The sequence below is a fragment of the Strix aluco genome, chromosome 4 (assembly GCF_031877795.1).
Source record: "Strix aluco isolate bStrAlu1 chromosome 4, bStrAlu1.hap1, whole genome shotgun sequence".
Taxonomy (NCBI): Eukaryota; Metazoa; Chordata; class Aves; order Strigiformes; family Strigidae; genus Strix; species Strix aluco.
The window spans coordinates 29,348,977-29,365,889 of record NC_133934.1 but is presented as its reverse complement, the minus strand read 5'-3'; the positions used below and the strand labels follow the sequence as shown (position 1 = coordinate 29,365,889).

Here is a 16,913-nt window from a genome sequence, read left to right as displayed (position 1 = left end):
ACATAAAAAGTCATTCTGGGCACCAGCATAGAAATGACCTTGGAAAAATGCTGTGGCAATTAGTAAAAATAAAAACTGAGTATTTACTCAACAGTGCAACTGACATATTGAAGTCACTGCCTTTTCTAATTATAAATACTCCACTCCTTTATTAGGATTGCAATCATTAAAAAGTCAGTTTTAACCACTGCTCAGTGCCTCCTAGTATCTGAGGCCCTGTGGTGGATGGACAGTCTGGAGTGCAGAGGAAGTTTACATGTCCTAGGAATTGTCTTGGACATTGTCAGCTTTTTGGTGCTACCAAACATTTCTTTTTAATGAACCACAGATTTTGGAGTTTATTACCTCAGTTCTTTTGTCTTGTACCTAAGTTTTTAAATAGGATTTCTAAAGATAATTGAAATGTGTGTTTTCTGCTGTAGTTAGCAAGTTCTTTCCTGCTACGCAGTTGTCATCAGTGCTTAATCCTGCTTTAAACTGGTACTTGCTCATTGGAAATTATTTTAGACTACACTAAACACCTACCTCTCTGTTCAAGCCAGCAGAAATTCTGTGGTAAGCAAGTATCTCTTGACTGATATTTCTTTATAACATTAATCATTCAAATTTTCAGTAATAATTTCAATTTTGTCTTTTTATTTCTGAAACACTGAGTTCTTTGGTACGTGTTGTGTTTTTCCTGGCTCTTGTGGTAGGGGCGAAGTTTGTGGCTTTTGTGTCCAAGCCAGAAGATGTCAGGCAGGTGATAGTGGGGGTATCCCAAGGTGTGAGGCTATTAATGGAAATGCTAGAGGAAATTACACTGGAGAGACCTCAGTTCTGACCATCACATCATATCAAGCCCTAAGGATGTTCAAGAACTGATTTCATTCAGAGAGAAGTAATAAGCAGAAACTTAGAAGACGAACCTAGATAACCGTCCTTCTAAACTAACAGAGTGCTGAACCTGAATGACACGAACAAGAATATTGTATTTATCAGATTTTGGGTCCTGCACAAGGAATTTCTCTTCTTTCCCCATCTATTTTTAAAAAAAGCTAAGCAGTATCTGGAATATTTCTTTACTTTTGGAAGAACCTTTTCTGGTGATCTAAAATAAAGGGTGGGATTTAGAGGTAGATCCTTCAGCAATATTGCACTGCTACTGAATTTCACAGGTAAGAGATTTTTCTTATTAGTGAAAGAGAACCTGAGAAGGTGTTAAATTTATAAAGTAAAAATTCTCCCGTTTTTGTCAAACACAGAAAGACTGACACTATATTTTGGAGCTGTTCATTTACTCCTCATTTAGAGCTAAATAATATCTGTGTGAGCTCAAGAGTATTACGTGTAAAAGGTCTCTTTCACATTTGTATTATAAATGCCTTAAAGTACTAAGATATTTTTTTTTAATAATTAATTGAGGAGTTATATGAACTTTTTTCTCTTCTGCCTCTCCAAAAAAGATTTGAGGATATGTTCCCAGTGGCCTGAAATCTTTAAATTCTTCATAGCTTGATACAGCAACATCAAGATCTTGCTTGATGCCATGAAGCTTTCTTGATATAAAGTATTCAAAAATTTACCAAGCCCACTAGATAAGCCAACAATTAAAACAGATTTTAAAGTGTTCTGGTCCTTTAGACAAAATGCTCCATTTTGTGAAGTATTTCATGAAGTTCATGTGAAGTTTGGGATACAAAACATGAGGACCATATAACAATAATGCAGCAGAAAGTATTAATGCAGTCATGAATACTTGCAGAGGGCATAAATGGGCAGAGCTAAATTAAACATTGTGTCCTTTCCTAGTTTTAGCAGTATAGTCCCCAGAGTTTTGTCAAGATTGTTTTGAAATGCATTACACCAAAGCATCCAAGACATTAAGGTTTTTTTCTTAACTGTAGGACAATACATTCTGGCTGTGACTGCTCATTGCTCTGAGCAATGCTTTCTTACAACGTTCATAAACACAATAGCATATGAATATTCTTAGCACATAATCTTGGAACTTTATGGAAAAACTCAAACTGATCATGATGGTATAATGATCATTACAGTCTGAAATACCAGAATTTTCCTGTGACTTTTAAGATAAAAATAACCTTTATTTAGCAACCAAATCTCTTTACAAATTACAGAAATTACAGTCTGTTAAGTATGTGAAAAAGCTGAAATTCTGTATGCTTTGATTTACACTACTTTGATTAGGCTTTGATCTTGTCAAAGGTGCTTAGTTACATGGTACTGTCTTTCATCAGTTGTGAAAAATACTTCTTTGAGGGTTTTTAGAGTCACAGATTAATTAGGAACTTACCCTGTGACCAGTTACGATCAAGAGGTTACACCCTCGAAGTCTTTCATAAAGTCTGTGTTTTTCTCGTGTGTCTCAACAGACACTAGTTCAGTCTTCCCACTTGGATCATTTGCATTATTTTTTTGTGATCTTGGATAGTTACAAAAAGAGTCTTAAACAACTGTAAGAGTCAAAGTAATGTTTCAGCTCGAGCATAGGGAGTATGCTTGGCTCTGACTGAATGCCCAATAAATGAGGGACTTTTTCCCATGGCTAGCAGAAAAGATTTAATTTTCGTAACAGAATTGCTTCTTTGGGAATCCTTTGGGATTTCAGCTAGACTTACTGCTGTCAGCAGCATACTACTGAACAATATTGCCACCCCACAGAAATTTGTACATGCCCACCACTGAGGATGTGAGCACCTAAGACTTGGGCAGGATCCCAGGGATGATTTTGAGAGCCTTTGGCATTTGATACAGCAACTAATAGGTGGTTACGTGTCTTCTGAAGGTGTGAGCTCTAATCATTTGGTAACAAGCAGGAAGGAAATAGAAAGCATTGTCTTTTATTCCTTGGATCTTAGCTGTAAGTAACGATGCCTAAGTATTTGTTTTTTCTTGTAGCATTTGTATGTGTAATGCTTTGCAAAGTACAATGTGCAAAAAAGTCAGGGAGATAAAGTTCTCGTGTATTTTAACTTAAAAGAACACTCTTGATTGAAATTTTCCATTTTTTCTTTTTTACAAAGGAGAGAAAATGCGGCTGTTTGGAAAGTAGTGTTTGGGATCAGCAACCTTGATCATCCATCAGGCTTCATGCAGACCCGACTAGTGAAGACCATTATCCTCCATCCACGCTACAACAGAGCAGTCGTGGACTATGATATCAGCATTGTGGAACTAGATGAGGACATCAATGAGACAAGCTACGTAAGACCTGTCTGTTTGCCCAGCAAGGACCAGCTGGTTCGGCCAGATACCTACTGCTACATCACAGGCTGGGGACACATGGGCAACAAAAGTAAGATGAATATTTCTGGGCATCTTGGAAAAACACGTTAACCTGCTGCTGAGTTAATCAAATAAGTGATCCCATTACAAAGCTTTATCCGTGTATGTTACTACTGGACCTTATTAAATACTGGGGAACAGTAACTACTCATGAAGGGATCTAGCTGTGACTAGAGCCTAGCTGTTCCAAATCAGCAGCCTGAATTTATGCTCCTTAATCTTTATTTAGACAAATAGCTTGATTTCAAAAAATGTTGAGGATCTAGAAACTCCTATCAAGAAAGTCACCTGAATGTATTATCATTTTACTGGTTTAGGCTGTATTCAGAACTGTACTGAGAAGGTATCAGATCATCAGGGCCAGGGCAACATTCTTAGTTCTGTGAAAGCAGGAGGCACTGAAAGCACTGGCATAGAGACTGAATGAACATTTTCTTGAATCAATGCTGTGTCACAATTTGGACATGTGACATGATTTATTCCACCCAGGCACAATCACAAGTGTTGTTTTTGTCTCTCCGAAGAGAACATTAGTGTGTTTTCTTGTTCTGTGGCTGCTGTAATCCTCGGGTCCCACAACAAGAACAGTTGTTATGTAAATCTTTGTTTAGACAAAACAATTCTGCATGCATCATATACAAATTATCCTGGCCCCAACTCAGTCAATGCTCTTGCCATTGTGTTTCTCCCTTTGCTATTATAGTAATTACTAGGGAAGGCTGCATTTCTGTACACCGGAGAGGGAGATTTTCCTTTCAGTATTGTTTCAGCTGGGACTGGACCTCTAGTGGCCAGGTCAGACATGTGGCAAAAATTAAATTGCACAGGGATAGGCTGTTTACTAGCAGCTCTACCCATCCAAAAATACCTTTTATGTAATGTCAGGGAAGAAACCCCCACAGAATCATTTTGCATCACTGGTAAGTGGAGTAAGGTTCTTTGTTATCTAATGTGGTTTCAGTGTTGGTTTTAAAGGTTTTATGTTATGAGGCATCAAAAATCATCATGGCTACACAGCATTTAGTACTTCACGCCCTAGGTTGAACAACTTTCTTTAGAATTTGAGCTCAGTCCGCTGCTTAGACTAGGAAGAAGTCCTTTATTGTCTCCTGAATGTGCTAAAATAATTTCAATAACCTTTGAATTCTGATTCCCTGATACATTCTCTAAGTCAAATTTACCCAAACATAACTCAAAAAGGCTGCGATTATACCAAGCTTTACTACGAGAGTCACCAAGAAACAGGGAGATCCTGCCACGGAACAATGAGTCAAACCTCTCCTCCACCTCCCTCACATTACTGTTTTCCAGCCAATACTGCCCCATCTCCAGAGTCCCGTAGCACATCACGTAAAGGTGCTCTCCCTCCTCAGTCTGTCTGTGTGGATGCACAATGACCAGCAAGTGTCACGCCAGTCCCCCTGTGCTTAGTCCTTCTCCGGAATGCAACACATACACTCCAGGCTCAGGTGCATGACAGTCACAAATCCTGTGATGCAGCAGTGCAGAAAACCACCTGCTTTCACCTTAGCTTTGTGCAAAAGGGGAACTTCTCACCTTACATCTAATATAAAGTAATATTTATAATCTATCCTAATGGCAGTATTTATCATATCTCAACAAGCCATCATAGCTAAGTATTTGTGTGTTTGTGTGTGTATAGTTTAATGCTTAGTTCTGTTTTTCAGTGCCTTTCAAGCTTCAGGAAGGAGAGGTTCGCATCATTTCCTTGGAACAATGCCAATCATACTTTGACATGAAGACCATCACCAGCAGGATGCTGTGTGCTGGCTACGAGTCTGGCACTGTGGACTCATGCATGGTAGGTCTCTCCCTAAGGAGAAACCCACAGCCAGACTTGCTCTTAGAAATCAGAGTACTATATGGTGTTTATTAGGTATAGCATACTTCATCTACTCTAGGAATGACAACTGTTATTTAGATATTTTAATCCAACTTTTATTATTAATATTGGTGTAACCAACTTCAGTTTATGATAATGAAATGCTGCTTGAAGACTCTAAGGTTTATCTGTATTATTTAACTATTAGACTGATTTTTTTTTTTTTTTAATTTGTATGAGCCTTTTGCAGGTCATTTTTTGCACAAATCTAACAGAATAAATACTGGTAACACTGCATGCTGCTGCATAGTTTGGCAGAGCAGCCAGTTTTTACAGGCGAGTTACTTATTAAAGGCAAACCGCTGTAGGAACCGAGACACAGCTTTAACCATATGACGGCTGACCACATGTAGCCCCTATAGACTGTTTTTTTCTTTCATGTTGCAGGGTGACAGTGGAGGACCACTTGTGTGTGAGCAACCTGCAGGGCGCTGGACTCTGTTTGGTTTAACATCTTGGGGCTCTGTCTGCTTTTCCAAGGTTTTGGGACCTGGAGTTTACAGTAATGTGTCACATTTTATTGAGTGGATTGAAAGACAAATATACATCCACACCTTCCTGCTAAACTAACTCCAGATGGTAAGAATTGTGCTGACAGGCAAAAGAAAAAAGGAATCAGCACTTCAACACTGAAGATTTTGCAGTCCAGAAACTCCATGGAAAGGAGTTTCAAGCTCTATGTATTCTTGTTGTGGAGCTATGGAATTTGCAGTGTATGTTAACAGTAAACCCTCTGCTGGTGAATATACTTTGGGGTAGCATTAATAATCCTTTTGACTTTTCTTTTAACTGTGTTGTGGTGCTATTCCAAACACAGCAAAAGGCTTAAAAGAAAAGAATCAGCCATTTTCTGCCTTTCAGCTATTCAAACTAAGCAGTAGCACAGACTAGAAAAACCTTTTTCAGTAACCTATTTTAATACTATTCAATTAGTAGCACATGCATTTTCACTCAGTGTCACGAGGAACGAACTCAGTGCATTCCGACGGCACAGACAGGACGTATATCCGTGAGGGCAACCCCAGGCATGGCCGCACCGTGTGCGGGAGGGTGGGGGAGAGATCGAGGGGTTTGTACGTCCCTGCAGCACATGGAAGTACACGTGCAGGTGTTCAGAGGGGCGCAGCCGTGTGCTGCTGGTGCCCCTGAGCGAGCGCGTGCTGTCCCCCAGGGTGGCTGACTTCCCTGGGCCACCTGGGCTCCACCGCTTCTCTTCCCAGAGCCAGCCTGGGCATCTCTGCAGGGCGATGGAGGGACCAGTTGGCCAACACACCCATAACTACCATTTGAGGCACCCGACACCAAAACTCAGTTGTTCAGATGCTTTGGACAGTTTCTACCACTTAAGTTTTCTGAAACTTTCAATGTCTTAATGTGTCCAGGAGACACCTGTCCCTTGACAACACTGATTAGCACATTTATCAAGTCTATGCCCCACTGGCTTTTTTTCCCATTCTGTATAGTGTGTTCAGCCTATAAAGCATGCACTGAACATCTCCAGCCCTCTAGAAACATAACAGGGTTGCCAATGCCACTGTGACTGTTTCCCCTCCTCAAGGTACTAATTTGAACATCTGGTGAGATACAGAAAAATGCAGATTTAAAGTGCAAAAGATGCAGTGAGAGGAGTATCCCAAACACTGGGAAAGTGGGTATTTTTGGATAGGTCTCTTCTAGTATCTTGCACTGAAAGTTTCATTTTGCTTAGCAAGATTAAAGAACCGGGAGAAAGCAAAAGACAGTAAGAAATGTGAGAATGATGAAAGACTTGAATTCCCGCTTCTATTTAAATGAGTATTAGAATTATGTTAAACAAAGCTCATCAGTGAAGGCCCAACGAGCCCTGCTCAAGTCCTTGGTATCCAGATGGCGGAGTGCTCTGTGCAGTAGGCAAGAGGCTAAGCCTTCACTCCAAGAGAGCCTGGCTGAAAAATATTCTAATGGAGCTTGGCACCTCCTTATGGTGCCAGAGAGGAGGTGTGTCCTACCTCCTGCTGTAGGTGATGTCCCACCAGCTGACAGCTTTGGGAGGCCAGAGTAGGAGTAGTCAGGAACCTGAGGATTACAGGATGAATTTCACTGGGGAGCAACGCATTTCAAATTTGCCCGTTTTCAGTGCTGTGCCTGGTGACCTGTGAGTCCAGCCTAAGGCATATAATTACCCTCTCTGCTACCTCTGGCATGCCCCCATGACAGCATGGCAGGGCCTTGTCAATACCATGACTGCCATATGTGGAAACATGCATTGAAAGAGCTAACTAATGGACATTTCAGGTACTATTAATCATGTTACAACTAATCTACATAGATCTGACTATTGCTTTAGTGAAGGTTTACCTCTTCTTTCCATATCTTCTCCTTTAACATGCCTAACATTAGACATACTAGACAGCGCTCTAGACAGCATTATTAATAAATATTCAGTATTTATGTTATGAATTCTGAAACTCTATTTAAGTGACTATTGTATCACTGTTTCACGCTCAGAAAGAAAACCCTTCTAGGCTTTCCTAGGTTTGGGTTTTGGGTTTTTTTTTAATATATTAAAGATTTCGTTTTTAATGTAACATATAAATGCCCTTCCCCAGCTAAATGAGAAAAAGCAGCCGTGACCATGTTTTTCCAGTGCAAGTAGATTATAGATGAAGCCGGTTATTGATGCCCTTGCCCCAAGGCTATGGAAGCTGGAGCTCTCAGTCCCTACTTCAGCTCTTCTCTATGGCGCAGGCAGACCCCCTGCATCCGTCTGACACACCTGGTGACAGGCAGGGTTCAGGGAGCTCTGTTTTCCAGAAGTAAAAACAAAAGAGGTGCTGTTGTGAAATGAACAGCCCAGCCTGATGTATCCCCACCAGATGAAGTGGTTAGCAGCTCTGAATTTTGTAAAGCACTGGAGTACACATAATCATTTCATGTAGGTACTAGCACTACCAAATGATAATATGTAATTACACATTTTAATTAACTGGGTTTGGCCTGCCACCAGTTTCCAAGCAGTCCCCCCCAGGAAATGAGGGAGCGTCTGCTTAAACATATGGTCCAGCCCCTCCTGTATGGGATCAGTGTGAGTCCCATCCCAAATGGCTTTAGGAGGATGCAGTTGGATCTTTTCCTTCCCCACAACTGTGTCTGATACAACATTCCATGTAAAGAGGAAATTTGTAATTTTATAAATGTATTTTTATACTGCTTTTTTTAATGTGTGCACATGAAATAGACTCCTTCCTCCACTGTATCAAGCCTTTCCCTGTGTGCTGACATAACGGCTATGGTCACAGTTATGCTGTTTCTCTTACAAGTGTAGCCTTCACTGTAAGGTAACAATTGTTGGTTTTACTTCTACCACAGCTGTAGCTCCAAATGGAAGCAATGTCGCACAGTCAAGCAGATGTCTTTCTTTATAGCTGTACTAATAAAAATTTACAATAATTTTCCAAGTAACTTCTCTGTTGAAAATGTGTTTTAATCTTTAGAGAGAGAGACTCAACAACAATACAGAGGTGTGAAGTTATAACTTCAGCAATAATGCCTAAAAAAAGCCTTAAAAAGGTATTTGCATACTCTTATCTATCTCTGTTAAGCAGCCCTGACAGCCCTGTTAGCACTACAGCACTTAAGGAGGTTCTGGCAGTACCACCACTGTACAACTTTTAGTTTTTTCTGCATGTGTGCTTCCAGTACAGATCATTATCAAGAATAGCGCTGCCAACAACTATTCTGGATTGAAACTGAAAAACTAAAGCTGCAGTCAAATTTCTCTGAATACATTTTGTTCTATGGCTTTCTTCAGGAATACAGTTAGTTTGAAAAAATATCTCTCATTTTAATTGGTATGCAGCATTTCAACATGTACACATGCTGAAATAAAAATAATAAGCATACAGAAACTTAAAATACTTAAAATTTGCCTTTTCACTGCAGCTAACAGTAAGTTATCCAGGACCATGAGCACAGAAGTAACATGACCAAAATAAAACAGGAACAAATACTACAAAAACCACAATGACATTCAGCTATGAGAACCACCTTCACACCATCACCTTCAGAACTCACCTGTGAGCCCCTGCAGAGAGCAAGGGTCGTCTGACCAGCAGCAGAGCCAGGGCCAGCGGGAGTGGTGGGTGCTCTGCAGCAACGGCTCCTCAGCCTTGTGCTGCACCCAGGAAGCTGAGGGAAAAACCACTGCTTGAGTCAAACATCCAGCTCAAACTGTGCCCCAGGTACAGACCAAAGCTCACTGGGCTGTGAAAACATTCACCCAATAAAGGCTGCGGCTGACTGCCACCTGCAAATGTTTAGCACAGGTGCAGCTGCTGTAAAAAAAAAAAATCATTTAAAAAAGCATCTTTTTTTCTGTGAATCAGATATTGCACATAAAAAAGTGAGTTAAAGCTGCTCTAGGTGTAGCTACAAAGTTTGGGGGAGTTGAAGGTGGTTGTTTTGGTTTGTTTTAAACTGACAATCAAAAGTATAAATGCTATGCTTGCTTTCTTTCATGACATCTGGAAGACACCTGTGAAATGATCTTAAAAAGCTTGTTTTCAAAATGGAAAAGTCAGGCCATGCTGTGCAGGAGTGCAGAAGCAAGCAGCAATCATGATGTCTCCAGGGCTAAAAATTTGAAGGAAACATTCAACCATTGAGAAGCAAAGGGAGAGCAATTCGCCTGCACCTTTTGTTTGGCACAGCTTTAGATGTGGCCAATTTACATTTTGAAGCTTATTAAAGACTCACTACCCTCATCTCCCCTTCAGTAAAAAATAGCAAGTAAACAGCACATAGCCCTTAGATATTTCTGCTGTTTGTCCACCAAAAAAAAAAAAAGAATAAGAAGATTAGGTTTTATACAATGGGTAATTTTATCACTTAGACTGCTTGTCAAAGTCCTCAAAAAGAACACAATCTATAGGGGACAATTTTAAGCAACACGCACCATCAGTGAAACAACACATCAAGAAAAAAATAAAATATGTGTGTGTGTTATTTTGTACCACTTCAAGGGGTACAAAAGTACTTACAATTCTCAGCACAGAGAAACTTCTAAAAGACCTAAAGTTTCAAGGCAACCCACAGGGCCTGACACTTTAGAGACCCAGACGAAATCCTCCTTCATCCAATTTAAGAATCCATCCTGAAAGCCTCACTGCGCTAAGCAGTGAGTAGTGGGGTGACCAGGCTTGTAAAAAGCTGCAGAACAGCAATTTAAGTGTCCCAGAGGCATCATGCAGCTGGCCCCAGGTCTAAGAGGTGACTGCCACTCACGTCTCTTCGTGCAGCTTTTGTATGATACACGTGCAAACTCCCGAGACTGATCAGCTACCTGCCAAACCTGCTGGTAGGTTCTGCTCCAGCAGCAGAGGCAACGAGAGGGCAGGTCACGGGCCCATGTTGTCCCCCAAACTCCTTTTTACAGCTGAGCCCTGCACTCCCTCAGGTCACTGCAAGTCCCAGAGCTCCTCCGTGAGAGCTCAACGTACCTCAGTCAGAGTCACAGACTTGCAGAACCACGGAACAGAATAATCTGTTCTCTGTGGCCACAGGTGAAGAGAGGCCATAGATTTAAGGTGCAGAAGAAACATTCAGGTGAGACAATAGAAACAAAACCAACATTTGACTTTGAGGGCATGAAAGCACTGGCCTGGCCTGCTTCTCTGGGGCTCTTTACAAGAGGACGTCTTCTAGGAATGTTAAGGGTAGAGCTGAGCCTGCCTTGGGGCTGTGGAGCAGAGCAGATGACTTCACCGAGTCCCAGCAAGTCTGTTCCTGTACGATTCTGCCCTTGTACCAGCTAATCTCCCTGCACAACCAACTGGCTGTTTTGTGTCTTCTTGACACCTGGGAGTTCCTGTGGCTTGTAGAGAAAGCTGTTTCACTCAGGACACCTCGAGTCCACTCCCGGCAAGGTGCCCCCCACAGCAAGAAGGATGCTGCAGGCAAACATCTGAAAATCGTTAACTGCAAACCAACATGCTCAACATGATCTCTTAGAATTTGAATGTCTGCCATCACTTCAAAGGTCTTCACTAACCTTATGTTAGAAGTTACCAAAAATATTTTGTCATATGTTGAACCAAATTAAAAAAAAATATTTGCAGAAATGGCTGTCATCACTGGCTCCTTCCACTGTTTTTCTTCTACAGGCTAAACAAAAAGGATATTTTTCTCTTCACTAACACTAGGGATGGAGTCAGCCCTGATTACATTCTACCTTTTGGAAACAGAACCTTTTAAAACTTTTGGTAACATGTGGTGACCTGCATTTGAATGAACTTAACATGCCCTCAGTATCTGCCCTTGCATAGCTGCAGCTGTCTCAGACCTCACAGCATTTGTTTAAATTCTTTCAGAGATCTTAAAAGATGTGGAATATGTAATGTTGATCACTGACATGGAAAGCTCATGGTTCAATTAAAAAGCAGAGCCCTTGCCCCAAACATGGTGCCTAAAAATAAACACACAAATCTTGGCAATTCGAAAGCAGAAAGTTTTAGACAGAAACAGAACCAAAAAATGGGCTCAATACTAATAGTTCGTTAGCAGCTACAGTTTGAGGAAGCTGTTTATTTCAACAGGTGCTAGTGGATACAAACAATCTCCTAAGTTCCTCTATAAGTTGGCCATGTAACTTTTTGGGGAGGGAAGTAAAAAGGAGGCAGTATTTCAGACAGTCTGGAATCCAGAAGTAGTCACATGCACCTCAGCCAGCTTTTGTGCAGTGTGCAGAGCAGTGGGAAACTGGCAGAGGAAGGACATCTCCAAGACAGATGAGCAACAGACCTCAGATCTGGGACATGCAATGGGTTACAGCTTCTTTAGAGCAGCCTTTAGAGATACTTAAGCTGTTTATTATAAAAGTCTGGAGGCATCTGAGAGTGAAGAAGAGTAATGTCATCAGCTAGAAGCTGCTATTTGTAAGAGAAGACCTGAAGACAGACTGGAGCTACCCACTGCCCCTGGGACACAATTCTGCAGTGCAGGCATGAGGTAGAGTTTAGAGAAAAGCCAGGCAGCCAACATCTGAGTTGGGTGAGGAGGAAAAGAAGTCCAGTCAGTGGCGAATGACATGAAACAGCACATGGAGACAAAAAGGAGGGATGCAGCAGGAGGATGAACTATCATGGAGAACAAAAGGCTGCACCAGGATTTGCTCTTTTTGTGGAAGAAGGTGAGGGAGACACGTGACACGTCTCATCTGGGCCACTCTTCTGATGGTTACAATTGTGTTTGGCCAGCACTGAGCTGGCCTGTGCTATAGCCTGGTGAGCAAACTGGACCACAGTGGTTAAAACAATTACTGCATGCACATAATGGAGGAGTCTGGCAACAAGCCAACCAGTAACGCCACATCCCAGCCCTTTTGCTTACTTCATACTTCAGCAAGTGGTGAATCCCAGGGCACGCTCGGATTGTAGGCTAGCAGTGCAAGGTGCAGGTTGCCTTACCTGAACTGGATCCTGCAAATCCATATTCATGCAATGTCCTGTCCATAACACCACGAGGTATTAAGCAATGCTGCATAAAAGAAATAAGCAGTATGCAAAGTCTAGTGTGTGAGAAAATATAAAAACCAACCCAGCCATTTAGATCTTGAACATCTTAATAAATTATTGAAAAGCTTTATAAACAAAAAAGCTTTTAAGGAAATGTGTGCATCATCTACCTTGGCTGAAGAAAACAAAACCACAACGTAGCATAAATCAGCAGTTATTACTCCTGGGTTTTAAAGAGTTAGCATTCCAACTTTGTAAAATACATTAAAGCATCTTCTTCACACAAAACAGAATTCAGATCTGCTTTGTGTGCTAGAGAAACAGCACTGCTGCCCTCTTCAGAAGCGCACACAGAGGCTTTGGCACATGAGTTATTACCGCCAAATGTATCTGAATTAGTTTCCTTTGATGAATTCAGAAACGCAGTCTTTTCAGAGTTCAAGCCATTTGTAGTCTCAGGCTCATCCTGAATGTCTGGTAAGGAGGAGGTGTCTTCTACTAACCCTTCTCTTGAACAAGCCCGAAAAGGTGGTTTAGATGTTGGCAAAACACTAGCAATGTTTTCTTCCTCTGACACAGCACCTGTAGCTGAGCTGGAAGACCCAGAAGTGGCCTGGAACTCCACTCTACCATTTACAATGCAGTCATCTTTCCATCTCTTAATTGCCTGCTTCTGCTCCTCAGGGGTCAGTCTGTCAAGGTGCTTGGCTCTCACCACCGGAGACATAAACAATGTTCCTTGGAGAACTCTCAGCAAGTATCTGCAAAATAAACACAAATAAGTTCTTTAGAAGCAGTCTCAAAACTGTTTCAAGCAACACTAATGGAAATCAAACACCATTCAAGTAACCCTGAGGCTGCAGCAGCCTCTGAAACAGTTTCTACAGGTGCCGTTTTGTAAACATAAACTATAAGGCCAGCAACTGCACCAGAACATGTTTTAAAACTGGCATTTTCAAAGATAGATACTGATCTCAGGTGCTTCTGTTTTTCTGTCCTGAACACAGTTCTATAGACTAGTTACTGCAACCATGTGCACTTGCCAACCTCAATGAAGGGCCGGGGTCCCAACTACACTGAAAGTGGAGCATTCTGCCTATAGTGTTAGGTCCCAGAAAAAAGGCATCAAAATAAGCATGCAGTTTAGAGTTTCCTTGGCACTTCAGTGCAAATATAAGGAGTTAAGAGCCATTGTGGAAAAAATCAGGCCTAGAAAAATTCATGCTTCCAACTGAGCAGCTGTTTATCACTTCTGCTGTGCACTGACATAGCCCTGGAAAGCTGGGAAGAGTAGGCAGAGCCTCATTCTAAAATTCTTAACTTTCACAGAAGCCAGAGAATCCACCAGAAGCAAGAATGAATATGAAAGCAAAGGCCGAAGAAACAAAGCATCATATGCAGTAACAGGAATATGGAGTACAAGTGATGTTCCAGAATTAAACTCTAGGAATAATTCATATTATAACTGACTTAACTCGCAACTTAGGTTAGACAAAGGTTTAAATCATAGCTTTCTGCAGTGAATTTTCAGCCAACAGGGCATCCAGCATGTGTCCCTCTGTAGAACTGCTCCTTAGAAACTCCAGTGAAAGCCCCAATCTCATTCCCTCAGGTATAGAGCACCCTTTAGCTTCGAAGTCCCTGCTGAGTGGTGGATTTTCAGCACCTTACAAAGGATTACATCAGAACTAAGCAAGGAAAAAAAGGTATGTGTGACAGCAGTGGTTCTGTAATAGGCACTTCTACTACAAATCACTGAAGTAGAAAAGCTTGAATTAGCCACAACAGCTACACATCTTCTGAGGTATTGGCACAGGGAGAATGCAAATGATTCAAGGAATTTCACTGGTAAGTCTAAATACTTTATATTTAATTCACCATGAAAAACACTGTCTTCTTCAAAATTCAATACCTGTACATTGGAAGCAGTCACTGAGCTGAAAGCTCTCTCCTACCTAGGCTCTCTACAGCTCTACCAAAAGGTCCTAGAACAACATTTATTAATTTATCGTGTGAGGTAGATTTACTGTGTGTGCAAGAAAAAGCTCTACTGTTACCACCTGGAGCCAAGTGGAGAGCAGGGATGGGGAGGGAAGAGCATGCATGTTTCTTGCACCTCATCATTTGTCCTTCTGCTGAACTGAAGTGTGAACCAAAGCGATCAGTCATGATCTCCGGTGAGTGCAGCAAAACCCTGGCCGACATGCTTAAGACACAGACTGGGACACGTTCAAAGCAGCCTCTTCAGGGATCTGCTTGGCATAGCCACATGGGATAAAGCCCTCGAGGGAACAGGGGCCCGTGAAAGCTGGTTGATACTCAGAGATCACCCCCTCCAAGCTCAGGAGTGATGCATCCCAATCAAGAGGAAGTCAGACAAAAACGCCAGGAGGCCTGCATGGATGAACAAGGAGCTCTTGGACAGGCTCAAACACAAAAAGGAAACCTGCAGAGGGTGGAAACAAGGACAGACAACCTGGGAGGGATACAGAGAAACTGTCCGGGTAGCCACGGAGCAGGTCAGGAAGGCCAAAGCCCTGATAGAATTAAATCTGGTGAAGGACATAAAGGGCAACAAAAAAAGCTTTTACAGGTACATCAGTAATAAAAGGAAGACTAGGGAAAATGTGGGCCCTCTCTGGAAGGAGAAGGGAGACCTGGTTACCTGGGATATGGAGAAGGCTGAGGTACTCAATGATTTTTTTGCCTCAGTCTTCACTGTCAAGTGCTCTCAGTCTGCACTGTCAAGATGCAGAAGGCAAAGGCAGGGAATGGGAAAACGAAGAACGACCCACTGTAGAAGATCAGGTTCGAGACCATCTAAGAAACCTGAAGGTGCACAAGTCCACACGACCTGATAAGATGCATCTGCAGGTCCTGAGGGAACTGGCAGATGAAGTGTCTAAGCCACTATCCATCACAGTTGAGAAATCATGGCAGTCTGGTGAAGCTCTCACTGACTGGAAAAGGAGAAACATAACCCCCATTTTTAAAAAGGAAAAAAAAAGGAAGACCCAGGGAACTACAGGCCAGTCAGTCTCACCTCTGTGCTCGGCAAGATCATGGAGTGGATCCTTCTGGAAACTATGCTAGGGGACATGGAAAATAAGGAGGTGATTGGTGACAGCCAACATGGCTTCACTAAGGGCAAATCGTGCTTGACAAATCTGGTGGCCTTCTAGGATGGCGTTACAGTGTTGGTGGATAAGGGAAGAGCAACTGATGCCATCTACCTGGACTTGTGCAAAGCGTCTGACACTGTCCGACGTGACATCCTTGTCTGTAAATTGGAGAGACATGGATTTGATGGATGGACCACTCAGTGGACAAGGAATTGGCTGGATGGTTGCACTTCAGAGTTGTGGTCAACAGCTCGATGTTCCAGTGGAGAGCAGTGACAAGTGGTGCTCCTCAGGGATCGGTGTCAGGACCGACGCTGTTTAACATCTTTGTTGGCGACATGGACAGTGGGATTGAGTGCACCCTCAGCAAGTTTGCCAACACCACCAAGCTGTGTGGTGCGGTTGACACGCTGGAGGGAAAGGATGTCATCCAGAGGGACCTGGACAGGCTGGAGAGGTGGGCCTGTGTGAACCTCATGAAGTTCCACAAGGCCAAGTGCAAGGTCCTGCCCATGGGTCAGGGCAATCCCAAGCACAGATACAGGCTGGGCAATGAGTGGATTGAGAACAGCCTGAGGAGAAGGACTTGGGGGTATTAGTGGATGGAAAACTGACTATGAGTCAGCAATGTGCACTCATAGCCCAGAAAGCCAACTGTATCCTGGGCTGCATCGAGAGGTGTGGCCAGCAGGTCGAGGGAGGTGATTCTCCCCCTCTACTCTGCTCTCATGAGACCCCACCTGCAGTACTGTGTTCAGTTCTGGGGCCCCACATAAGAAGGACATGGAGCTGCTCGAGCAGGTCCAGAGGAGGCCACGAAGACAATCAGGGGGATGGAACACCTCTCCCTTAAAGGAACAAGCTGAGAGAGTTGGTGTTCTTCAGCCTGGAGAAGAGAAGGCTCCGGGGAGACCTTACAGTGGCCTTCCAGTATCTCTAAAGGGGACCTACAAAAAAGCTGGGGAGGGACTTTGTGCAAGGGCACGTAGTGACAGGACAAGGGGTAATGGCTTTAAACTGAAAGAGGGTAGATTTAGATTAGATGTAAGGAAGAAATTCTTCACTGTGAGGGTGGTGAGACACTGGAACAAGTTGTCCCAAGAAGTGGTG

The 16,913-nt window shown here is 42.5% G+C and overlaps 2 protein-coding genes across 15 annotated transcripts in view; one reads left to right on the top strand and one right to left on the bottom strand.

Moving 5' to 3' along the window:
• The window catches only part of CORIN (corin, serine peptidase), a 174,111-nt gene extending 168,176 nt beyond the window's left edge, over positions 1 to 5,935 (top strand). For 3 of the 6 annotated variants that reach the window (XM_074822462.1, XM_074822460.1, XM_074822461.1), the window contains 3 exons: positions 3,027 to 3,298; positions 4,977 to 5,110; positions 5,579 to 5,935. In XM_074822462.1, the coding sequence (XP_074678563.1) occupies positions 3,027 to 3,298; positions 4,977 to 5,110; positions 5,579 to 5,761 (589 nt within the window). In that variant the 3' untranslated portion in view covers positions 5,762 to 5,935. Of the gene's footprint in view, positions 1 to 422; positions 879 to 3,026; positions 3,299 to 4,976; positions 5,111 to 5,578 lie in introns of those variants that run through there. The other 3 variants (XR_012623065.1, XM_074822464.1, XM_074822463.1) reach the window with 3 other exon arrangements.
• Positions 5,936 to 11,722: 5,787 nt separating this feature from the next.
• The window catches only part of ATP10D (ATPase phospholipid transporting 10D (putative)), a 55,359-nt gene continuing 50,168 nt past the window's right edge, over positions 11,723 to 16,913 (bottom strand). For all 9 annotated transcript variants that reach the window (XM_074822449.1, XM_074822454.1, XM_074822452.1 and 6 more), the window contains one exon: positions 11,723 to 13,442. In XM_074822449.1, the coding sequence (XP_074678550.1) occupies positions 12,920 to 13,442 (523 nt within the window). In that variant the 3' untranslated portion in view covers positions 11,723 to 12,919. The remainder of the gene's footprint in view (positions 13,443 to 16,913) is intronic.